The sequence below is a fragment of the Hemitrygon akajei genome, chromosome 18 (genome assembly GCF_048418815.1).
Source record: "Hemitrygon akajei chromosome 18, sHemAka1.3, whole genome shotgun sequence".
NCBI classification, from domain to species: domain Eukaryota; kingdom Metazoa; phylum Chordata; class Chondrichthyes; order Myliobatiformes; family Dasyatidae; genus Hemitrygon; species Hemitrygon akajei.
In genome coordinates this window covers 76,054,191-76,077,869 of record NC_133141.1, presented here as the reverse complement: position 1 = coordinate 76,077,869, position 23,679 = coordinate 76,054,191, and the positions used below count along the sequence as shown (strand labels likewise).

Here is a 23,679-nt window from a genome sequence, read left to right as displayed (position 1 = left end):
GTGTCTCTGTCCAGGGTGAGGGAGAGGGAGAGTGTGAGTGTCTCTGTCCAGGGTGAGGGTGAGGGAGGGTGTGAGTGTCTCTGTCCAGGGTGAGGGTGAGGGACTGTATGAGTGTCTCTGTCCAGGGTGAGGGTGAGGGACGGTGTGAGTGTCTCTGTCCAGGGTGAGGGAGAGGGACCGTGTGAGTGTCTCTGTCCAGGGTGAGGGTGAGGGAGGGTGTGAGTGTCTCTGTCCAGGGTGAGAGAGGGTGTGAGTGTCTCTGTCCAGGGAGAGGGAGGGTGTGAGTGTCTCTGTCCAGAGTGAGGGTGAGGGACGGTGTGAGTGTCTCTGTCCAGGGTGAGGGTGAGGGAGGGTGTGAGTGTCTCTGTCCAGGGAGAGGGAGGGTGTGAGTGTCTCTGTCCAGGGTGAGGGTGAGGGACGGTGTGAGTGTCTCTGTCCAGGGTGAGGGCGAGGGAGGGTGTGAGTGTCTCTGTCCAGGGTGAGGGTGAGAGACGGTGTGAGTGTCTCTGTCCAGTGTGAGGGTGAGGGAGGGTGTGAGTGTCTCTGTCCAGGGTGAGGGTGAGAGACGGTGTGAGTGTCTCTGTCCAGTGTGAGGGTGAGGGACCGTGTGAGTGTCTCTGTCCAGGGTTAGGGTGAGGGACGGTGTGAGTGTCTCTGTCCAGGGTGAGGGTGAGGGACCGTGTGAGTGTCTCTGTCCAGGGTTAGGGTGAGGGACGGTGTGAGTGTCTCTGTCCAGGGTGAGGGTGAGGGAGGGTGTGAGTGTCTCTGTCCAGTGTGAGGGTGAGGGACGGTGTGAGTGTCTCTGTCCAGGGTGAGGGTGAGGGACGGTGTGAGTGTCTCTGTCCAGGGTGAGGGTGAGGGACTGTGTGAGTGTCTCTGTCCAGGGTGAGGGAGGGTGTGAGTGTCTCTGTCCAGGGTGAGGGTGAGGGACTGTGTGTGTCTCTGTCCAGGGTGAGGGAGGGTGTGAGTGTCTCTGTCCAGGGTGAGGGTGAGGGACGGTGTGAGTGTCTCTGTCCAGGGTGAGGGTGATTGACGGTGTGAGTGTCTCTGACCAGGGTGAGGGTGAGGGACGGTGTGAGTGTCTCTGTCAAGGGTGAGGGTGAGGGAGGGTGTGAGTGTCTCTGTCCAGGGTGAGGGAGGGTGTGAGTGTCTCTGTCCAGGGTGAGGGTGAGGGACGGTGTGAGTGTCTCTGTCCAGGGAGAGGGTGAGGGACGGTGTGATTGTCTCTGTCCAGGGTGAGGGTGAGGGACCGTGTGAGTGTCTCTGTCCAGGGTGAGGGTGAGGGACGGTGTGAGTGTCTCTGTCAAGGGTGAGGGTGAGGGAGGGTGTGAGTGTCTCTGTCGAGGGTGAGGGAGGGTGTGAGTGTCTCTGTCCAGGGTGAGGGTGAGGGACCGTGTGAGTGTCTCTGTCAAGGGTGAGGGTGAGGGAGGGTGTGAGTGTCTCTGTCCAGGGTGAGGGAGGGTATGAGTGTATCTGTCCAGGGTGAGGGTGAGGGACGGTGTGAGTGTCTCTGTCCACAGTGAGGGTGAGGGAGGGTGTGAGTGTCTCTGTCCAGGGTGAGGGAGAGGGAGAGTGTGAGTGTCTCTGTCCAGGGTGAGGGTGAGGGAGGGTGTGAGTGTCTCTGTCCAGGGTGAGGGTGAGGGACTGTATGAGTGTCTCTGTCCAGGGTGAGGGTCAGGGACGGTGTGAGTGTCTCTGTCCAGGGTGAGGGAGAGGGACCGTGTGAGTGTCTCTGTCCAGGGTGAGGGTGAGGGAGGGTGTGAGTGTCTCTGTCCAGGGTGATAGAGGGTGTGAGTGTCTCTGTCCAGGGAGAGGGAGGGTGTGAGTGTCTCTGTCCAGAGTGAGGGTGAGGGACGGTGTGAGTGTCTCTGTCCAGGGTGAGGGTGAGGGAGGGTGTGAGTGTCTCTGTCCAGGGAGAGGGAGGGTGTGAGTGTCTCTGTCCAGGGTGAGGGTGAGGGACGGTGTGAGTGTCTCTGTCCAGGGTGAGGGTGAGGGAGGGTGTGAGTGTCTCTGTCCAGGGTGAGGGTGAGAGACTGTGTGAGTGTCTCTGTTCAGTGTGAGGGTGAGGGAGGGTGTGAGTGTCTCTGTCCAGGGTGAGGGTGAGAGACGGTGTGAGTGTCTCTGTCCAGTGTGAGGGTGAGGGAGGGTGTGAGTGTCTCTGTCCAGTGTGAGGGTGAGGGACCGTGTGAGTGTCTCTGTCCAGGGTTAGGGTGAGGGACGGTGTGAGTGTCTCTGTCCAGGGTGAGGGTGAGGGACCGTGTGAGTGTCTCTGTCCAGGGTTAGGGTGAGGGACGGTGTGAGTGTCTCTGTCCAGGGTGAGGGTGAGGGACGGTGTGAGTGTCTCTGTCCAGGGTGAGGGTGAGAGACGGTGTGAGTGTCTCTGTCCAGTGTGAGGGTGAGGGAGGGTGTGAGTGTCTCTGTCCAGTGTGAGGGTGAGGGACCGTGTGAGTGTCTCTGTCCAGGTTTAGGGTGAGGGACGGTGTGAGTGACTCTGTCGAGGGTGAGGGTGAGGGACGGTGTGAGTGTCTCTGTCAAGGGTGAGGGTGAGGGAGGGTGTGAGTGTCTCTGTCCAGGGTGAGGGTGAGTGACTGTGTGAGTGTCTCTGTCCTGGGTGAGGGTGAGGGACTGTGTGAGTGTCTCTGTCCAGGGTGAGGGTGAGGGACGGTGTGAGTGTCTCTGTCCAGGGTGAGGGTGAGGGAGGGTGTGAGTGTCTCTGTCCAGGGTGAGGGAGGGTGTGAGTGTCTCTGTCCAGGGTGAGGGTGAGGGAGGGTGTGAGTGTCTCTGTCCAGGGTGAGGGTGAGAGACGGTGTGAGTGTCTCTGTCCAGTGTGAGGGTGAGGGAGGGTGTGAGTGTCTCTGTCCAGGGTGAGGGAGGGTGTGAGTGTCACTGTCCAGAGTGAGGGTGAGGGAGGGTGTGAGTGTCTCTGTCCAGGGTGAGGGAGGGTGTGAGTGTCTCTGTCAAGGGTGAGGTTGAGGGAGGGTGTGAGTGTCTCTGTCCTGGGTGAGGGTGAGGGAGGGTGTGAGTGTCTCTGTCCAGGGTGAGGGTGAGGGACCGTGTGAGTGTCTCTGTCGAGGGTGAGGGACTGTGTGAGTGTCTCTGTCCAGGGTGAGGGTGAGGGACGGTGTGAGTGTCTCTGTCCAGGGAGAGGGTGAGGGACCGTGTGAGTGTCTCTGTCCAGGGTGAGGGAGGGTGTGAGTGTCTCTGTCCAGGGTGAGGGTGAGGGACGGTGTGAGTGTCTCTGTCCAGGGTGAGGGTGAGGGACGGTGTGATTGTCTCTGTCCAGGGTGAGGGACCGTGTGAGTGTCTCTGTCCAGGGTGAGGGTGAGGGACTGTGTGAGTGTCTCTGTCCAGGGTGAGGGTGAGGAGGGTGTGAGTGTCTCTGTCCAGGGTGAGGGTGAGGGACCGTGTGAGTGTCTCTGTCCAGGGTGAGGGTGAGGGAGGGACTGTATGAGTGTCTCTGTCCAGGGTGAGGGTGAGGGACGGTGTGAGTGTCTCTGTCCAGGGTGAGGGAGAGGGACCGTGTGAGTGTCTCTGTCAAGGGTGAGGGTGAGGGAGGGTGTGAGTGTCTCTGTCAAGGGTGAGGGTGAGGGAGGGTGTGATTGTCTCTGTCGAGGGTGAGGGAGGGTGTGAGTGTCTCTGTCCAGGGTGAGGGTGAGGGACCGTGTGAGTGTCTCTGTCGAGGGTGAGGGTGAGGGACGGTGTGAGTGTCTCTGTCAAGGGTGAGGGTGAGGGAGGGTGTGAGTGTCTCTGTCCAGGGTGAGGGAGGGTATGAGTGTATCTGTCCAGGGTGAGGGTGAGGGACGGTGTGAGTGTCTCTGTCCAGAGTGAGGGTGAGGGAGGGTGTGAGTGTCTCTGTCCAGGGTGAGGGAGAGGGAGAGTGTGAGTGTCTCTGTCCAGGGTGAGGGTGAGGGAGGGTGTGAGTGTCTCTGTCCAGGGTGAGGGTGAGGGACTGTATGAGTGTCTCTGTCCAGGGTGAGGGTGAGGGACGGTGTGAGTGTCTCTGTCCAGGGTGAGGGAGAGGGACCGTGTGAGTGTCTCTGTCCAGGGTGAGGGTGAGGGAGGGTGTGAGTGTCTCTGTCCAGGGTGAGAGAGGGTGTGAGTGTCTCTGTCCAGGGAGAGGGAGGGTGTGAGTGTCTCTGTCCAGAGTGAGGGTGAGGGACGGTGTGAGTGTCTCTGTCCAGGGTGAGGGTGAGGGAGGGTGTGAGTGTCTCTGTCCAGGGAGAGGGAGGGTGTGAGTGTCTCTGTCCAGGGTGAGGGTGAGGGACGGTGTGAGTGTCTCTGTCCAGGGTGAGGGTGAGGGAGGGTGTGAGTGTCTCTGTCCAGGGTGAGGGTGAGAGACGGTGTGAGTGTCTCTGTCCAGTGTGAGGGTGAGGGAGGGTGTGAGTGTCTCTGTCCAGGGTGAGGGTGAGAGACGGTGTGAGTGTCTCTGTCCAGTGTGAGGGTGAGGGAGGGTGTGAGTGTCTCTGTCCAGTGTGAGGGTGAGGGACCGTGTGAGTGTCTCTGTCCAGGGTTAGGGTGAGGGACGGTGTGAGTGTCTCTGTCCAGGGTGAGGGTGAGGGACCGTGTGAGTGTCTCTGTCCAGGGTTAGGGTGAGGGACCGTGTGAGTGTCTCTGTCCAGGGTGAGGGTGAGGGAGGGTGTGAGTGTCTCTGTCCAGGGTGAGAGAGGGTGTGAGTGTCTCTGTCCAGGGAGAGGGAGGGTGTGAGTGTCTCTGTCCAGAGTGAGGGTGAGGGACCGTGTGAGTGTCTCTGTCGAGGGTGAGGGACTGTGTGAGTGTCTCTGTCCAGGGTGAGGGTGAGGGACGGTGTGAGTGTCTCTGTCCAGGGAGAGGGTGAGGGACCGTGTGAGTGTCTCTGTCCAGGGTGAGGGAGGGTGTGAGTGTCTCTGTCCAGGGTGAGGGTGAGGGACGGTGTGAGTGTCTCTGTCCAGGGTGAGGGTGAGGGACGGTGTGATTGTCTCTGTCCAGGGTGAGGGACCGTGTGAGTGTCTCTGTCCAGGGTGAGGGTGAGGGACTGTGTGAGTGTCTCTGTCCAGGGTGAGGGTGAGGAGGGTGTGAGTGTCTCTGTCCAGGGTGAGGGTGAGGGACCGTGTGAGTGTCTCTGTCCAGGGTGAGGGTGAGGGAGGGACTGTATGAGTGTCTCTGTCCAGGGTGAGGGTGAGGGACGGTGTGAGTGTCTCTGTCCAGGGTGAGGGAGAGGGACCGTGTGAGTGTCTCTGTCAAGGGTGAGGGTGAGGGAGGGTGTGAGTGTCTCTGTCAAGGGTGAGGGTGAGGGAGGGTGTGATTGTCTCTGTCGAGGGTGAGGGAGGGTGTGATTGTCTCTGTCGAGGGTGAGGGAGGGTGTGAGTGTCTCTGTCCAGGGTGAGGGTGAGGGACCGTGTGAGTGTCTCTGTCGAGGGTGAGGGTGAGGGACGGTGTGAGTGTCTCTGTCAAGGGTGAGGGTGAGGGAGGGTGTGAGTGTCTCTGTCCAGGGTGAGGGAGGGTATGAGTGTATCTGTCCAGGGTGAGGGTGAGGGACGGTGTGAGTGTCTCTGTCCAGAGTGAGGGTGAGGGAGGGTGTGAGTGTCTCTGTCCAGGGTGAGGGAGAGGGAGAGTGTGAGTGTCTCTGTCCAGGGTGAGGGTGAGGGAGGGTGTGAGTGTCTCTGTCCAGGGTGAGGGTGAGGGACTGTATGAGTGTCTCTGTCCAGGGTGAGGGTGAGGGACGGTGTGAGTGTCTCTGTCCAGGGTGAGGGAGAGGGACCGTGTGAGTGTCTCTGTCCAGGGTGAGGGTGAGGGAGGGTGTGAGTGTCTCTGTCCAGGGTGAGAGAGGGTGTGAGTGTCTCTGTCCAGGGAGAGGGAGGGTGTGAGTGTCTCTGTCCAGAGTGAGGGTGAGGGACGGTGTGAGTGTCTCTGTCCAGGGTGAGGGTGAGGGAGGGTGTGAGTGTCTCTGTCCAGGGAGAGGGAGGGTGTGAGTGTCTCTGTCCAGGGTGAGGGTGAGGGACGGTGTGAGTGTCTCTGTCCAGGGTGAGGGTGAGGGAGGGTGTGAGTGTCTCTGTCCAGGGTGAGGGTGAGAGACGGTGTGAGTGTCTCTGTCCAGTGTGAGGGTGAGGGAGGGTGTGAGTGTCTCTGTCCAGGGTGAGGGTCAGAGACGGTGTGAGTGTCTCTGTCCAGTGTGAGGGTGAGGGAGGGTGTGAGTGTCTCTGTCCAGTGTGAGGGTGAGGGACCGTGTGAGTGTCTCTGTCCAGGGTTAGGGTGAGGGACGGTGTGAGTGTCTCTGTCCAGGGTGAGGGTGAGGGACCGTGTGAGTGTCTCTGTCCAGGGTTAGGGTGAGGGACCGTGTGAGTGTCTCTGTCCAGGGTGAGGGTGAGGGAGGGTGTGAGTGTCTCTGTCCAGGGTGAGAGAGGGTGTGAGTGTCTCTGTCCAGGGAGAGGGAGGGTGTGAGTGTCTCTGTCCAGAGTGAGGGTGAGGGACGGTGTGAGTGTCTCTGTCCAGGGTGAGGGTGAGGGAGGGTGTGAGTGTCTCTGTCCAGGGAGAGGGAGGGTGTGAGTGTCTCTGTCCAGGGTGAGGGTGAGGGACGGTGTGAGTGTCTCTGTCCAGGGTGAGGGTGAGGGAGGGTGTGAGTGTCTCTGTCCAGGGTGAGGGTGAGAGACGGTGTGAGTGTCTCTGTCCAGTGTGAGGGTGAGGGAGGGTGTGAGTGTCTCTGTCCAGGGTGAGGGTGAGAGACGGTGTGAGTGTCTCTGTCCAGTGTGAGGGTGAGGGAGGGTGTGAGTGTCTCTGTCCAGTGTGAGGGTGAGGGACCGTGTGAGTGTCTCTGTCCAGGGTTAGGGTGAGGGACGGTGTGAGTGTCTCTGTCCAGGGTGAGGGTGAGGGACCGTGTGAGTGTCTCTGTCCAGGGTTAGGGTGAGGGACGGTGTGAGTGTCTCTGTCCAGGGTGAGGGTGAGAGACGGTGTGAGTGTCTCTGTCCAGTGTGAGGGTGAGGGAGGGTGTGAGTGTCTCTGTCCAGTGTGAGGGTGAGGGACGGTGTGAGTGTCTCTGTCCAGGGTGAGGGTGAGGGACGGTGTGAGTGTCTCTGTCCAGGGTGAGGGTGAGGGACTGTGTGAGTGTCTCTGTCCAGGGTGAGGGAGGGTGTGAGTGTCTCTGTCCAGGGTGAGGGTGAGGGACTGTGTGTGTCTCTGTCCAGGGTGAGGGAGGGTGTGAGTGTCTCTGTCCAGGGTGAGGGTGAGGGACGGTGTGAGTGTCTCTGTCCAGGGTGAGGGTGAGGGACGGTGTGAGTGTCTCTGTCCAGGGTGAGGGTGATTGACGGTGTGAGTGTCTCTGACCAGGGTGAGGGTGAGGGACGGTGTGAGTGTCTCTGTCAAGGGTGAGGGTGAGGGAGGGTGTGAGTGTCTCTGTCCAGGGTGAGGGAGGGTGTGAGTGTCTCTGTCCAGGGTGAGGGTGAGGGACGGTGTGAGTGTCTCTGTCCAGGGAGAGGGTGAGGGACGGTGTGATTGTCTCTGTCCAGGGTGAGGGTGAGGGACCGTGTGAGTGTCTCTGTCCAGGGTGAGGGTGAGGGACGGTGTGAGTGTCTCTGTCAAGGGTGAGGGTGAGGGAGGGTGTGAGTGTCTCTGTCGAGGGTGAGGGAGGGTGTGAGTGTCTCTGTCCAGGGTGAGGGTGAGGGACCGTGTGAGTGTCTCTGTCGAGGGTGAGGGTGAGGGACGGTGTGAGTGTCTCTGTCAAGGGTGAGGGTGAGGGAGGGTGTGAGTGTCTCTGTCCAGGGTGAGGGAGGGTATGAGTGTATCTGTCCAGGGTGAGGGTGAGGGACGGTGTGAGTGTCTCTGTCCAGAGTGAGGGTGAGGGAGGGTGTGAGTGTCTCTGTGCAGGGTGAGGGAGAGGGAGAGTGTGAGTGTCTCTGTCCAGGGTGAGGGTGAGGGAGGGTGTGAGTGTCTCTGTCCAGGGTGAGGGTGAGGGACTGTATGAGTGTCTCTGTCCAGGGTGAGGGTGAGGGACGGTGTGAGTGTCTCTGTCCAGGGTGAGGGAGAGGGACCGTGTGAGTGTCTCTGTCCAGGGTGAGGGTGAGGGAGGGTGTGAGTGTCTCTGTCCAGGGTGATAGAGGGTGTGAGTGTCTCTGTCCAGGGAGAGGGAGGGTGTGAGTGTCTCTGTCCAGAGTGAGGGTGAGGGACGGTGTGAGTGTCTCTGTCCAGGGTGAGGGTGTGGGAGGGTGTGAGTGTCTCTGTCCAGGGAGAGGGAGGGTGTGAGTGTCTCTGTCCAGGGTGAGGGTGAGGGACGGTGTGAGTGTCTCTGTCCAGGGTGAGGGTGAGGGAGGGTGTGAGTGTCTCTGTCCAGGGTGAGGGTGAGAGACTGTGTGAGTGTCTCTGTTCAGTGTGAGGGTGAGGGAGGGTGTGAGTGTCTCTGTCCAGGGTGAGGGTGAGAGACGGTGTGAGTGTCTCTGTCCATTGTGAGGGTGAGGGAGGGTGTGAGTGTCTCTGTCCAGTGTGAGGGTGAGGGACCGTGTGAGTGTCTCTGTCCAGGGTTAGGGTGAGGGACGGTGTGAGTGTCTCTGTCCAGGGTGAGGGTGAGGGACCGTGTGAGTGTCTCTGTCCAGGGTTAGGGTGAGGGACGGTGTGAGTGTCTCTGTCCAGGGTGTGGGTGAGGGACGGTGTGAGTGTCTCTGTCCAGGGTGAGGGTGAGAGACGGTGTGAGTGTCTCTGTCCAGTGTGAGGGTGAGGGAGGGTGTGAGTGTCTCTGTCCAGTGTGAGGGTGAGGGACCGTGTGAGTGTCTCTGTCCAGGTTTAGGGTGAGGGACGGTGTGAGTGACTCTGTCGAGGGTGAGGGTGAGGGACGGTGTGAGTGTCTCTGTCGAGGGTGAGGGTGAGGGAGGGTGTGAGTGTCTCTGTCCAGGGTGAGGGTGAGGGACTGTGTGAGTGTCTCTGTCCTGGGTGAGGGTGAGGGACTGTGTGAGTGTCTCTGTCAAGGGTGAGGGTGAGGGACTGTGTGAGTGTCTCTGTCCTGGGTGAGGGTGAGGGACGGTGTGAGTGTCTCTGTCAAGGGTGAGGGTGAGGGAGGGTGTGAGTGTCTCTGTCCAGGGTGAGGGTGAGTGACTGTGTGAGTGTCTCTGTCCTGGGTGAGGGTGAGGGACTGTGTGAGTGTCTCTGTCCAGGGTGAGGGTGAGGGACGGTGTGAGTGTCTCTGTCCAGGGTGAGGGTGAGGGAGGGTGTGAGTGTCTCTGTCCAGGGTGAGCGAGGGTGTGAGTGTCTCTGTCCAGGGTGAGGGTGAGGGAGGGTGTGAGTGTCTCTGTCCAGGGTGAGGGAGGGTGTGAGTGTCTCTGTCCAGGGTGAGGGTGAGGGAGGGTGTGAGTGTCTCTGTCCAGGGTGAGGGAGGGTGTGAGTGTCTCTGTCCAGAGTGAGGGTGAGGGAGGGTGTGAGTGTCTCTGTCCAGGGTGAGGGAGGGTGTGAGTGTCTCTGTCAAGGGTGAGGTTGAGGGAGGGTGTGAGTGTCTCTGTCCTGGGTGAGGGTGAGGGAGGGTGTGAGTGTCTCTGTCCAGGGTGAGGGTGAGGGACCGTGTGAGTGTCTCTGTCGAGGGTGAGGGACTGTGTGAGTGTCTCTGTCCAGGGTGAGGGTGAGGGACGGTGTGAGTGTCTCTGTCCAGGGAGAGGGTGAGGGACCGTGTGAGTGTCTCTGTCCAGGGTGAGGGAGGGTGTGAGTGTCTCTGTCCAGGGTGAGGGTGAGGGACGGTGTGAGTGTCTCTGTCCAGGGTGAGGGTGAGGGACGGTGTGATTGTCTCTGTCCAGGGTGAGGGACCGTGTGAGTGTCTCTGTCCAGGGTGAGGGTGAGGGACTGTGTGAGTGTCTCTGTCCAGGGTGAGGGTGAGGGAGGGTGTGAGTGTCTCTGTCCAGGGTGAGGGTGAGGGACCGTGTGAGTGTCTCTGTCCAGGGTGAGGGTGAGGGAGGGACTGTATGAGTGTCTCTGTCCAGGGTGAGGGTGAGGGACGGTGTGAGTGTCTCTGTCCAGGGTGAGGGAGAGGGACCGTGTGAGTGTCTCTGTCAAGGGTGAGGGTGAGGGAGGGTGTGAGTGTCTCTGTCAAGGGTGAGGGTGAGGGAGGGTGTGATTGTCTCTGTCGAGGGTGAGGGAGGGTGTGAGTGTCTCTGTCCAGGGTGAGGGTGAGGGACCGTGTGAGTGTCTCTGTCGAGGGTGAGGGTGAGGGACGGTGTGAGTGTCTCTGTCAAGGGTGAGGGTGAGGGAGGGTGTGAGTGTCTCTGTCCAGGGTGAGGGAGGGTATGAGTGTATCTGTCCAGGGTGAGGGTGAGGGACGGTGTGAGTGTCTCTGTCCAGAGTGAGGGTGAGGGAGGGTGTGAGTGTCTCTGTCCAGGGTGAGGGAGAGGGAGAGTGTGAGTGTCTCTGTCCAGGGTGAGGGTGAGGGAGGGTGTGAGTGTCTCTGTCCAGGGTGAGGGTGAGGGACTGTATGAGTGTCTCTGTCCAGGGTGAGGGTGAGGGACGGTGTGAGTGTCTCTGTCCAGGGTGAGGGAGAGGGACCGTGTGAGTGTCTCTGTCCAGGGTGAGGGTGAGGGAGGGTGTGAGTGTCTCTGTCCAGGGTGAGAGAGGGTGTGAGTGTCTCTGTCCAGAGTGATGGTGAGGGACGGTGTGAGTGTCTCTGTCCAGGGTGAGGGTGAGGGAGGGTGTGAGTGTCTCTGTCCAGGGAGAGGGAGGGTGTGAGTGTCTCTGTCCAGGGTGAGGGTGAGGGACGGTGTGAGTGTCTCTGTCCAGGGTGAGGGTGAGGGAGGGTGTGAGTGTCTCTGTCCAGGGTGAGGGTGAGAGACGGTGTGAGTGTCTCTGTCCAGTGTGAGGGTGAGGGAGGGTGTGAGTGTCTCTGTCCAGGGTGAGGGTGAGAGACGGTGTGAGTGTCTCTGTCCAGTGTGAGGGTGAGGGAGGGTGTGAGTGTCTCTGTCCAGTGTGAGGGTGAGGGACCGTGTGAGTGTCTCTGTCCAGGGTTAGGGTGAGGGACGGTGTGAGTGTCTCTGTCCAGGGTGAGGGTGAGGGACCGTGTGAGTGTCTCTGTCCAGGGTTAGGGTGAGGGACGGTGTGAGTGTCTCTGTCCAGGGTGAGGGTGAGGGACGGTGTGAGTGTCTCTGTCCAGGGTGAGGGTGAGAGACGGTGTGAGTGTCTCTGTCCAGTGTGAGGGTGAGGGAGGGTGTGAGTGTCTCTGTCCAGTGTGAGGGTGAGGGACCGTGTGAGTGTCTCTGTCCAGGTTTAGGGTGAGGGACGGTGTGAGTGACTCTGTCGAGGGTGAGGGTGAGGGACGGTGTGAGTGTCTCTGTCGAGGGTGAGGGTGAGGGAGGGTGTGAGTGTCTCTGTCCAGGGTGAGGGTGAGGGACTGTGTGAGTGTCTCTGTCCTGGGTGAGGGTGAGGGACTGTGTGAGTGTCTCTGTCAAGGGTGAGGGTGAGGGACTGTGTGAGTGTCTCTGTCCTGGGTGAGGGTGAGGGACGGTGTGAGTGTCTCTGTCAAGGGTGAGGGTGAGGGAGGGTGTGAGTGTCTCTGTCCAGGGTGAGGGTGAGTGACTGTGTGAGTGTCTCTGTCCTGGGTGAGGGTGAGGGACTGTGTGAGTGTCTCTGTCCAGGGTGAGGGTGAGGGACGGTGTGAGTGTCTCTGTCCAGGGTGAGGGTGAGGGAGGGTGTGAGTGTCTCTGTCCAGGGTGAGGGAGGGTGTGAGTGTCTCTGTCCAGGGTGAGGGAGGGTGTGAGTGTCTCTGTCCAGGGTGAGGGTGAGGGAGGGTGTGAGTGTCTCTGTCCAGGGTGAGGGAGGGTGTGAGTGTCTCTGTCCAGGGTGAGGGTGAGGGAGGGTGTGAGTGTCTCTGTCCAGGGTGAGGGTGAGGGAGGGTGTGAGTGTCTCTGTCCAGGGTGAGGGAGGGTGTGAGTGTCTCTGTCCAGGGTGAGGGTGAGGGAGGGTGTGAGTGTCTCTGTCCAGGGTGAGGGTGAGGGACCGTGTGAGTGTCTCTGTCCAGGGTGAGGGTGATGGACGGTGTGAGTGTCTCTGTCCAGGGTGAGGGAGGGTGTGAGTGTCTCTGTCCAGGGTGAGGGTGAGGGACGGTGTGAGTGTCTCTGTCCAGGGTGAGGGTGAGGGACGGTGTGAGTGTCTCTGTCCAGGGTGAGGGAGGGTGTGAGTGTCTCTGTCCAGGGTGAGGGTGAGGGACTGTGTGAGTGTCTCTGTCCAGGGTGAGGGAGGGTGTGAGTGTCTCTGTCCAGGGTGAGGGTGAGGGACGGTGTGAGTGTCTCTGTCCAGGGTGAGGGTGAGGGAGGGTGTGAGTGTCTCTGTCCAGGGTGAGGGTGAGGGACCGTGTGAGTGTCTCTGTCCAGGGTGAGGGTGATGGACGGTGTGAGTGTCTCTGTCCAGGGTGAGGGAGGGTGTGAGTGTCTCTGTCCAGGGTGAGGGTGAGGGACGGTGTGAGTGTCTCTGTCCAGGGTGAGGGTGAGGGACGGTGTGAGTGTCTCTGTCCAGGGTGAGGGAGGGTGTGAGTGTCTCTGTCCAGGGTGAGGGTGAGGGACTGTGTGAGTGTCTCTGTCCAGGGTGAGGGAGGGTGTGAGTGTCTCTGTCCAGGGTGAGGGTGAGGGACGGTGTGAGTGTCTCTGTCCAGGGTGAGGGTGAGGGAGGGTGTGAGTGTCTCTGTCCAGGGTGAGGGTGAGGGACTGTGTGTGTCTCTGTCCAGGGTGAGGGAGGGTGTGAGTGTCTCTGTCCAGGGTGAGGGTGAGGGACGGTGTGAGTGTCTCTGTCCAGGGTGAGGGTGAGTGACGGTGTGAGTGTCTCTGTCCAGGGTGAGGGTGAGGGAGGGTGTGAGTGTCTCTGTCAAGGGTGAGGGAGGGTGTGAGTGTCTCTGTCCAGGGTGAGGGAGGGTGTGAGTGTCTCTGTCCAGGGTGTGGGTGAGGGACGGTGTGAGTGTCTCTGTCCAGGGAGAGGGTGAGGGACGGTGTGATTGTCTCTGTCCAGGGTGAGGGTGAGGGACCGTGTGAGTGTCTCTGTCCAGGGTGAGGGTGAGGGACGGTGTGAGTGTCTCTGTCAAGAGTGAGGGTGAGGGAGTGTGTGAGTGTCTCTGTCGAGGGTGAGGGAGGGTGTGAGTGTCTCTGTCCAGGGTGAGGGAGGGTGTGAGTGTCTCTGTCCAGGGTGAGGGTGAGGGACCGTGTGAGTGTCTCTGTCGAGGGTGAGGGTGAGGGACGGTGTGAGTGTCTCTGTCCAGGGTGAGGGAGGGTATGAGTGTATCTGTCCAGGGTGAGGGTGAGGGAAGGTGTGAGTGTCTCTGTCCAGAGTGAGGGTGAGGGACTGTGTGAGTGTCTCTGTCCAGTGTGAGGGTGAGGGACTGTGTGAGTGTCTCTGTCCAGGGTGAGGGTGAGGGACGGTGTGAGTGTCTCTGTCCAGGGTGAGGGTGAGGGACGGTGTGAGTGTCTCTGTCAAGGGTGAGGGTGAGGGAGAGTGTGAGTGTCTCTGTCCAGGGTGAGGGACGGTGTGAGTGTCTCTGTCCAGGGTGAGGGTGAGGGACGGTGTGAGTGTCTTTGTCCAGGGTGAGGGTGAGGGACGGTGTGAGTGTCTCTGTCCAGGGTGAGGGTGAGGGACGGTGTGAGTGTCTCTGTCAAGGGTGAGGGTGAGGGAGGGTGTGAGTGTCTCTGTCCAGGGTGAGGGACGGTGTGAGTGTCTCTGTCCAGGGTGAGGGTGAGGGACTGTGTGAGGGTGAGGGACTGTGTGAGTGTCTCTGTCCAGGGTGAGGGTGAGGGACGGTGTGAGTGTCTTTGTCCAGGGTGAGGGTGAGGGACGGTGTGAGTGTCTTTGTCAAGGGTGAGGGTGAGGGAGGGTGTGAGTGTCTCTGTCCAGGGTGAGGGACGGTGTGAGTGTCTCTGTCCAGGGTGAGGGTGAGGGACTGTGTGAGTGTCTCTGTCCAGGGTGAGGGACGGTGTGAGTGTCTCTGTCCAGAGTGAGGGTGAGGGAGGGTGTGAGTGTCTCTGTCCAGGGTGAGGGACGGTGTGAGTGTCTCTGTCCAGGGTGAGGGTGAGGGACGGTGTGAGTGTCTCTGTCCAGGGTGAGGGTGAGGGACGGTGTGAGTGTCTCTGTCCAGGGAGAGGGTGAGTGACGGTGTGAGTGTCTCTGTCGAGGGTGAGGGTGAGGGACGGTGTGAGTGTCTCTGTCGAGGGTGAGGATGAGGGAGGGTGTGAGTGTCTCTGTCCAGGGTGAGGGTGAGGGACGGTGTGAGTGTCTCTGTCCAGAGTGAGGGACGGTGTGAGTGTCTCTGTCCAGGATGAGGGTGAGGGACGGTGTGAGTGTCTCTGTCCAGGGTGAGGGTGAGGGACGGTGTGAGTGTCTCTCTCTGGTGTGAGGGTCATGGGGGAGTGACAGTTTGAGTGTCCCGTTCTCTGTCCGGTGTGTGTGTGTGAGAGTAACCTTGTCCCTAACCAATGTTTCAGAGGCTGCAAGTTGAAAGTTTTCAACCTTGGTCTTGGTCCGGGTCGGTCTGCACTCGCGCTGTGGGACAGACACCATGAGTAAACAGAAGGATTCCAGCGGTGAGATCGTGTGAAAGGGATTTCTGAGGGTGTGAGAGGGAATTGGGCTGGGTAAACAGGGAGAATATGAAAGAGATTTCTGACGGATGAGGGGGCAATTGGGCTGGGTAAACACAAGGAGAATGTGAAAGGGATTTCTGACGGTGTGAGAGGGAATTGGGCTGGGTAAACACAAGGAGAATGTGAAAGGGATTTCTGACGGTATGAGGGGGCAATTGGGCTGGGTAAACACAAGGAGAATGTGAAAGGGATTTCTGACGGTGTGAGAGGGAATTGGGCTGGGTAAACACAAGGAGAATGTGAAAGGGATTTCTGACGGTGTGAGAGGGAATTGGGCTGGGTAAACACAAGGAGAATGTGAAAGGGATTTCTGAGCGTATGAGGGGGGAATTGGGCTGGGTAAACAGGGAAAAGGTGAAAGGGAATGCTGAGGACATTAGGGTGAGGGTGGCTGTTCCGTATTCAGTACAGGTGATGCGCCAAACCTACTCATAAGTTTCCTGTGATACTTAAATTTGGCCTGTTTGCAGTTTTCTTTTTATAAGAAACTCGCATGCAGGTCTCAATAAACACATGGATTTTAAGGGGCTATTCCATCTCACACAATCGACAGACTGATCAAGAATCAGACTCTGCCAGACCTGCTGAGTTCCTCCAGCAGGCTTTTTTTGTGCCAAAAAATATTAAATCTTGGGGGAAATGGACAATTTTAACCCAAAATTAGCTCATCAGTGGAAATCAAAAAGCCAGTTGGTCAGGTTGAATTTATGTGATCTGTGATGATTCCAGATTCCTATGATCAGCTGGTTTTTTTAAAAAAGGCTGTGTGGCAAGTTCTGTTTGCAATATCTGTATAAAAATTTGGACTTGGATGTGGAAGACCTGAATGGTGACAGAAGTACGGCCCATAAACAGGTCCTTCAGCCCATCTAGTCTGTGCTGAAACACTAGAACCATCTACTCCCTTCAACCTGTACGGGGACCAATCTTAAATAAATATGTGGCTAGGAGTAAGCACAGTGTAATCTTTGTCTACAGCCCAGAACTGATATTAGAAAGCGTAAGTGTAGTGTTCTCCCCCCCCATGACAGGCAGTAAAATGACATCTGTTTAATGACTGATTTGCAAGGGCACACAAATGGGAGTAGCTTCCTGGCCCCTCGAGATTGCCCACTATTCAATATGATCATGGCTGATCTATGTTGGACTCTGACTCTTCTGTGCCAGTACCCACAGCCCTCAATTTGCTGACTGCTTCAATAATATAAAAAAAACCTACCTTCATCTTAAACTTGTCCGAAGATTTAGCTGCCACAACATAGTGGGGTTGGGGGTTTCAATGATTTCATGTCCTCTACCAAACCAAATTTCTGCCCAGCCCCTCTTCTGCGCTGGTGGTGCAGTGGCATCCACACCGGACTTCGGGGCGGGAGGCCCGGGGTTTGAGGCCAGCCGCTCCTTGCACGAGTTCCAGCCGTGCTGGGTTGAGCATCGAGCCGGCCGCTCGGCCTCATGAAACAGACGACACGCTAAAGGAACGGGAAAGTTGCCGCCCGAGGCGCGGGAAGAACTTTCAGTTTACCTTTTCACCTATTTTAAATGTCTGTCAATTTAAACTATGCCCTGTCCGCCAACGTTTCAATCTCTCACAATAAAAACATGTCAGCGTCTATCCTGACATTCTCCTTCAGTATCTTCTACGTCTCAATAAGCTCACCCATTATTCTTCTGAACTTATCTTCAAAGGACAGTCCTGCTAACACACGATTTAGTCAGATCAATCTAAGGGAGTTTATATGAGAAGTAATACACTCTTGTGTAAACTAATGGGGAGTTGAAATATCTTTTTTCAGCTACGTCAGTTATCTTGAAGTACTTGACGGATCAGAATCGGCCCTACAGTGCACAGGATGTTTTTGGGAATCTCCAGCGAGAACACCATTTTGGGAAAACGGTAAGGTTACTGTACACCGACCGGGTTGCTGATGATTTAAAATGCTGTGTGTGATTTAAAGATCTTCTGAGGGTTAGTTCAGTTTTATTTGTCCTCAGCTTCCCCTGCCGGTCATTCGAATTATTCAAACCCCGAAGTTTAAAAATGCTGAATAAAATTTGTCGAATTTCTGACGATGTGACCAGTGAACACAATGTCATTGATGTTGAAGATGGATTTCAGGGCTGACAGGAGGATCTTGGGTATGTGGCCTGGAGTGATGGCAAACGGAAATGGATCAGAGCCAGATTTAATGTGGAATATGCTAATTTGTGGTAAATTCAGAGCAGGTTCAATATCACTGTCTTACGTCGTGGAAACTACAGAACCCCCCCCCACCCCCCGATCACCATCTCCACCCACTGACCCCCCTCAATCACCATCTCCACCCACTGACCCACCCCCAATCACCATCTCCACCCACTGACCCCCCCTCAATCACCATCTCCACCCACTGACCCCCCCGATCACCATCTCCACCCACTGACCCCCCCGATCACCATCCCCACCCACTGACCCCACCGATCACCATCTCCACCCACTGACCCACCCCGATCACCATCTCCACCCACTGACCCCCCCCGATTACCATCTCCACCCACTGACCCACCCCAATCACCATCTCCACCCACTGACCACCCCCAATCACCATCTCCACCCACTGACCCCCCCGATCACCATATCCACCCACTGACCCCCCCGATCACCATATCCACCCACTGACCCCCCCGATCACCATCTCCACCCACTGACCCCCCCGATCACCATCTCCACCCACTGACCCCCCCGATCACCATCTCCACCCACTGACCTCCCCGATCACCATCCCCACCCACTGACCCCCCCTCAATCACCATCTCCACCCACTGACCCCCCCCAATCACCGTCTCCACCCACTGACCCCCCCTCAATCACCATCCCCACCCACTGACCCCCCCCCAACTACTATTTTAGCATTTCCTGTCTGTCACGTTACGTACAGACACCTCTGTATAATTATATCTTATATCTTGTATATCTTGTTCTCCTTTGTGCCTGTGTACTGAAAATGACATTAAACACTCTTGAATCTACTGATCTGAAGACGTGTAGAATTATATTGAACTTAGCGGAGTGAACAGTATTCATCACTTTTGAACCCACAGTCCGTTCATTTGAGATGTGACAAAAATTATATTTAAGTTAGCAGAGTGAGCATCGTTAATCTGTTTTGAATCCGGAGCCTGTTGATTTGAGATGTAAAATATGTTACTGGTGTTTACAGAGTGAGCATCGTTAATCTGTTTTGAATCCGGAGCCTGCTGATTTGAGATGTAAAATATGTTACTGGTGTTTACAGAGTGAGCATCGTTGATCTGTTTTTCTCCAACCCGTGTGACAGGGGTGTTGAGAGAAACCGGAATCTCTGAGGGAGCCTGCAGACCAACATCTGGGAATTTGGGAATATAAGCTGCTCCATTTTTGGCCAATACAACAGGGACCTAACAGTCTGATGCTGTAAATTTCTGCAATTTGTTTATGTTTTCTTTTGTGTTTGCCATTGGATGAATTAGTTTCACATTCCAAATGTAATGTTTTGGAGAATGAGTTGTCGGCAGGAAGTGGCGCATGTTGCCGGCACAGTGATATCTGAATGGAGAGGGTATTCTGGGGTGGACTAACCCTGCGGAGGGTGTCCACCGTGTTGCAGCACAGCAGCGAGAGTGCACTGAATCCTGGTTTCCCTTTAATTGTAACTCCGAGGCTGAGCTTGGTGCCCGTGAGAAAGGTGGGAAGTTTTATGGGAGTAATCTTTTGTGAAATCTTTTGTGGCAGGTTGTAGTGAAAGCCCTTGAGCAGCTCGCACATGATGGCAAAATTAAAGAGAAGGTGTACGGGAAACAGAAGATTTACTTTGCTGATCAGGTGAGGAATTAGATTTCACTGGCGTGCCCGGCCCTGTACATTTCACCCCTGTGCCCGGCCCGATACATTTCACCCATGTGCCCGGCCCTGTACGTTTCACCCGTGTGCCCGGCCCTGTACATTTCAACCCTGTGCCCGGCCTGATACATTTCACCCATGTGCCCAGCCCTGTACATTTCACACCTGTGCCCGGCCCAATACATTTCACCCATGTGCCCGGCCCGATACATTTCACCCATGTGCCCGGCCCGATACATTTCACCCATGTGCCCGGCCCGATACATTTCACCCATGTGCCCAGCCCTGTACATTTCACACCTGTGCCCGGCCCGATACATTTCACCCATGTGCCCGGCCCGATACATTTCACCCATGTGCCCGGCCCTGTACATTTCACTCCTGTGCCCGGCCCGATACATTTCACCCATGTGCCCGGCCCTGTACGTTTCACCCGTGTGCCCGGCCTTATACGTTTCACCCATGTGCCCGGCCTTATACGTTTCACCCATGTGCCCGGCCCTATACGTTTCACCGGCGTGCCCGGCCCGGTACGTTTCACCGGCGTGCCCGGCCCGGTACGTTTCACCCGCGTGCCCGGCCCTGTACGTTTCACCCGCGTGCCCGGCCCTGTACGTTTCACCCGCGTGCCCGGCCCTGTACGTTTCACCGGTGTGCCCGGCCCTGTACATTTCACCCCTGTGCCCGGCCCGATACATTTCACCCATGTGCCCGGCCCTGTACGTTTCACCCGTGTGCCCGGCCCTGTACATTTCAACCCTGTGCCCGGCCTGATACATTTCACCCATGTGCCCAGCCCTGTACATTTCACACCTGTGCCCGGCCCGATACATTTCACCCATGTGCCCGGCCCGATACATTTCACCCATGTGCCCGGCCCGATACATTTCACCCATGTGCCCAGCCCTGTACATTTCACACCTGTGCCCGGCCCTGTACATTTCACACCTGTGCCCGGCCCTGTACATTTCACCCCTGTGCCCGGCCCGATACATTTCACCCATGTGCCCGGCCCGATACATTTCACCCATGTGCCCAGCCCTGTACATTTCACACCTGTGCCCGGCCCTGTACATTTCACCCCTGTGCCCGGCCCAATACATTTCACCCATGTGCCCAGCCCTGTACATTTCACCCGTGTGCCCGGCCCTGTACATTTCACCCGTGTGCCCGGCCCTGTACATTTCAACCCTGTGCCCGGCCTGATACATTTCACCCATGTGCCCAGCCCTGTACATTTCACACCTGTGCCCGGCCCTGTACATTTCACACCTGTGCCCGGCCCTGTACATTTCACCCCTGTGCCCGGCCCGATACATTTCACCCATGTGCCCGGCCCGATACATTTCACCCATGTGCCCAGCCCTGTACATTTCACACCTGTGCCCGGCCCTGTACATTTCACCCCTGTGCCCGGCCCAATACATTTCACCCATGTGCCCAGCCCTGTACATTTCACCCGTGTGCCCGGCCCTGTACATTTCACCCGTGTGCCCGGCCCAATACATTTCACCCATGTGCCCAGCCCTGTACGTTTCACCCATGTGCCCGGCCCTATACTTTTCACCGGGGTGCTCGGCCCTGTACGTTTCACCCGTGTGCCCGGCCCTGTACGTTTCACCGGTGTGCCCGGTCTGATAAGTTTCACCCATGTGCCCAGCCTGATACGTTTCACCGGCGTGCCCGGCCCGGTACGTTTCACCGGCGTGCCCGGCCCTGTACGTTTCACCGGCGTGCCCGGCCCTGTACGTTTCACCGGCGTGCCCGGCCCTGTACGTTTCACCGGCGTGCCCGGCCCTGTACGTTTCATCCGCGTGCCCGGCCCTGTACGTTTCACCGGCGTGCCCGGCCCTGTACGTTTCACCGGCGTGCCCGGCCCTGTACGTTTCACCGGCGTGCCCGGCCCTGTACGTTTCACCGGCGTGCCCGGCCCTGTACGTTTCACCCGCGTGCCCGGCCCTGTACGTTTCACCGGCGTGCCCGGCCTGATACGTTTCACCGGCGTGCCCGGCCTGATACGTTTCACCGGCGTGCCCGGCCTGATACGTTTCACCCGTGTGCCCGGTCTGATAAGTTTCACTGGCATGCCCAGTCTGATACGTTTCACCCGTGTGCCCGGCCCCATGCGCTTCAGCGGGGTGCCCGACCCAGTATTTAGATAGAATTCTGGTCAGCATGCAATAGGGAGCACGTAACGCCACACAGTAGAAAAATGAGATGAAATCAAAGATATGGACAGCTAACGAAACAATTCTCCGTGTAGTACTGAATGCTAAACAAACATTGTAGATATTTAGACCATAAAGCATAGGAGCAGAATTAGGCCATTTGGCCCATCTGCCATTCTATCATGGCTGATTTATTCTCCCACCTGTAACCGTTGACACCCTGACTAATCAAGAATCTGTCAACCTCCACTTTAAACATACTCAATGACTTGGCCTCCACAGCCATCCTTGGCAATGAATTCCACTGATTCACTACCCACTGGCTAAAGAATTTCCACCTCATCTCTGTTCAAAAGTGGTGTCTCGCAATCTGAGGCTGTGCCCTCTGGTCCTACATTCCCCCACTGCAGGAAACATCCTCTCCAAATCCACTTTATCCAAGCCTTTCAACATGCAATGGGCTTCAATTCGATACCCCTCATTCTTCTAAACTCCAGTAAGTAGAGGCCCAGAGCCATCCAGTGCTCCTAACGTGTAAACCCTTTCATTCCCAGAACTATTCTGGAGCCTCCTCTGGAGTCCAACATTTTCCCAACTACTAAAGTTAGGTTAACTGGCCTAAGGTTTCATTTTTTCTACCTCTCTCCGTACTTAAAGATTAGAGTGACATTTCCAGTCCTTCAGAACCCTGGGGTGCAATCCATTTGGTCCAGGTGACTTACCTACCTTCAGACCTTTCAGTTTCCCAAGCACCATCTCCCTAGTAATGGCAGCTTTACTCACATCTGCCCCTGACACGCTCTGATTTCTGGCACACTGTTGATGTCTTCCACAGTGAAGACTGATGCAAAATACTTATTCAATTCTTCCACCATTTCCTTGTCTCCCTTCACTACCTCTCTGGTGTCACTTTCCAACAGTCCGTTATCTACTCCTGCCTCTCTTTTACTCTTTGTACATCTGAAAAATCTTTTTTGTGTCCTCTTTAATATTGTTGGCTAGCTTAGTTTCGTATTCCATTTTTACCTCCTCAATGACTTTTCTTAAGTTGCCTTTTGTTGTTTTTAAAAGCTTCCCAATCCTCTAACTTCCCACTAATCTTTGCTCTATTATATGCCCTTTTTTGGCTTCTATGTTGGCTTCGACTTCCCTTGTCAGCCATGGTTGCCTCATCCTGCCGTTAAAATCCTTCTTCCTCTTGGGGATGCATCTATCCTGGGCCTTCGGAATTGCCCCTTGAAACTCTAGCCATTGCTCTTCTGCTGTCATCCCTGCTGGTGTCCTGTTTCAATCAACTTTGGCCAACTCCTCTCTCATGCCTCTGTAATACTGATGAATCTGACTTAATCTTCTCCATCTCGAAATACGGGATGAATTCTATCATATTATGATCATTGAAGCCTGTCAGAATGTTCTGCACAGTACAACTATGGAAGTTTTTGAGTGAATTTGTTGACATGCCAAATCTCTTCAAACTCCAAATAAAGTATAGCCACTGTCTTGCCTTCTTTATAACTACATCGATATGTTGGGACCAGGTTAGATCCTCAGAGATCTTGACACCCAAAAACTTGAAGCTGCTCACTCTCTCCACTTCTGATTCCTCTATGAGATTGGTATTTTTTTTCCTCCATCTTACCCTTCCAGAATCCACAATCAGCTCTTTCATCTTACTGACGTTGAGTGCCAGGTTGTTGCTGTGGCACCACTCCACTAGTTGGCATATCTCACTCCTGTACGCCCTCTCATCCCCACCTAAGATTCTACCAACAACGGTTGTATCGTCAGCAAATTTATAGATAGTATTTGAGCTAAGCCTAGTCACACTGACATGTGTATACAGAGTGTAGAGCAGTGGGCTAAGCACACACCCCTGAGGTGCACCAGCATTATCATCAATCTGCACAGACTGTGGTGTCCCAGTTAGGAAGTCAAGGATCCAATTGCAGAGTGAGGTACAGAGGCCCAGGTTCTGCAACTCCTCAATCAGGATTGTGGGAATGATGGTATTAAATGCTGAGCTATAGTCGATGAACAGCATCCTGACGTAGGTGTTTGTGTTGTCCAGGTGGTCTAAAGCCGTGTGGAGAGCCATTGAGATTACGTCTGTCATTGACCTATTGTGGCGATAGGCAAACTGCAGTGGGTCCAGGTCCTTGCTGAGGCAGGAGTTCAGTCTAGTCATGACCAACCTCTGAAAGCATTTCATCACTGTCGATGTGAGTGCTAACTGGCGATACTCATTAAGGCAGCCCACATTGTTCTTCTTGGGTACTGCAGGCAGGAGTTTTAGCATTTTTTTTATTTCCAGAAGGCAGCAGTGTGCCCCAGACAGAATATGAGGTGCTGTACATTTATCCTCATTGTAACATTACGGGAGGCCACAAAACATTTGTGGTCGATAACGGGAAGCTTGGGGTTGCCTCTGCAGCAGAGAGATCTCCAAGTTCGTAGCTCCTTGAAAATAGTGACGTAGGTCGATAAGGTGGTTAAGAAGGCTGATGGAATGGTTGCTTTGATTAGTCGAGGCACTGAGTTCAAAGTCAGGAGGTTATGTTGCAACTTCATAAAACATCTGGAGTATTGCGTACAGTTCTGGTCACCCCACTGTAGGAGGGATGTTGAGGCTTCGAAGAGGGTGCAGAAGAGGTTTAGCAGGATGCTGCCTGGTTTAGCAGGTGTGTGTTATAACATGAGGTTGGACAAACTTAGGTTCCTTTTTCTGGAGCGCTGGAGGCCGAGAGGACATCTGATAGAGGTTTACAAGATTGTGAGAGGCATAGATCAAGTTGACAGTGAGTATCCATTTCCCAGGGTTGAAATATTTAATACCAGAGGGCAGGCATTGAAGGTGAGAGAGGGTAGGTTCAATGGGTAAGTTTTTACCTCAGAAAATTGTGGATGCCTGGAGTAGACTGCCCTGGTCTGGTAGTAATGGCAGTTTGGTTAAGCACACAGATGTAAGGAAGATGGAGGGATTCGGACATGGTGTAGGGAGGAGGGATTAGTATTTTGCTCTTCTAGCTGGTTCGGCTGAATGGCTATGTTCTCTGTTCTACGAAAGTAGTTTTCTGTGCTGGAACATCGCTCCCCACGGTTAGTA

The 23,679-nt window shown here is 56.2% G+C and overlaps 1 protein-coding gene across 1 annotated transcript in view; it reads left to right on the top strand.

Annotated features, from left to right (window-relative positions):
- psmc3ip (PSMC3 interacting protein) overlaps nucleotides 1-23,679 on the top strand; it is a 105,302-nt gene that overhangs the window by 62,844 nt on the left and 18,779 nt on the right. Inside the window, exons 2-4 of the mRNA XM_073071575.1 lie at nucleotides 14,394-14,492; nucleotides 16,346-16,446; nucleotides 18,301-18,390. Coding sequence (XP_072927676.1) covers nucleotides 14,468-14,492; nucleotides 16,346-16,446; nucleotides 18,301-18,390 — 216 coding nt within the window. The 5' untranslated portion in view covers nucleotides 14,394-14,467. The remainder of the gene's footprint in view (nucleotides 1-14,393; nucleotides 14,493-16,345; nucleotides 16,447-18,300; nucleotides 18,391-23,679) is intronic.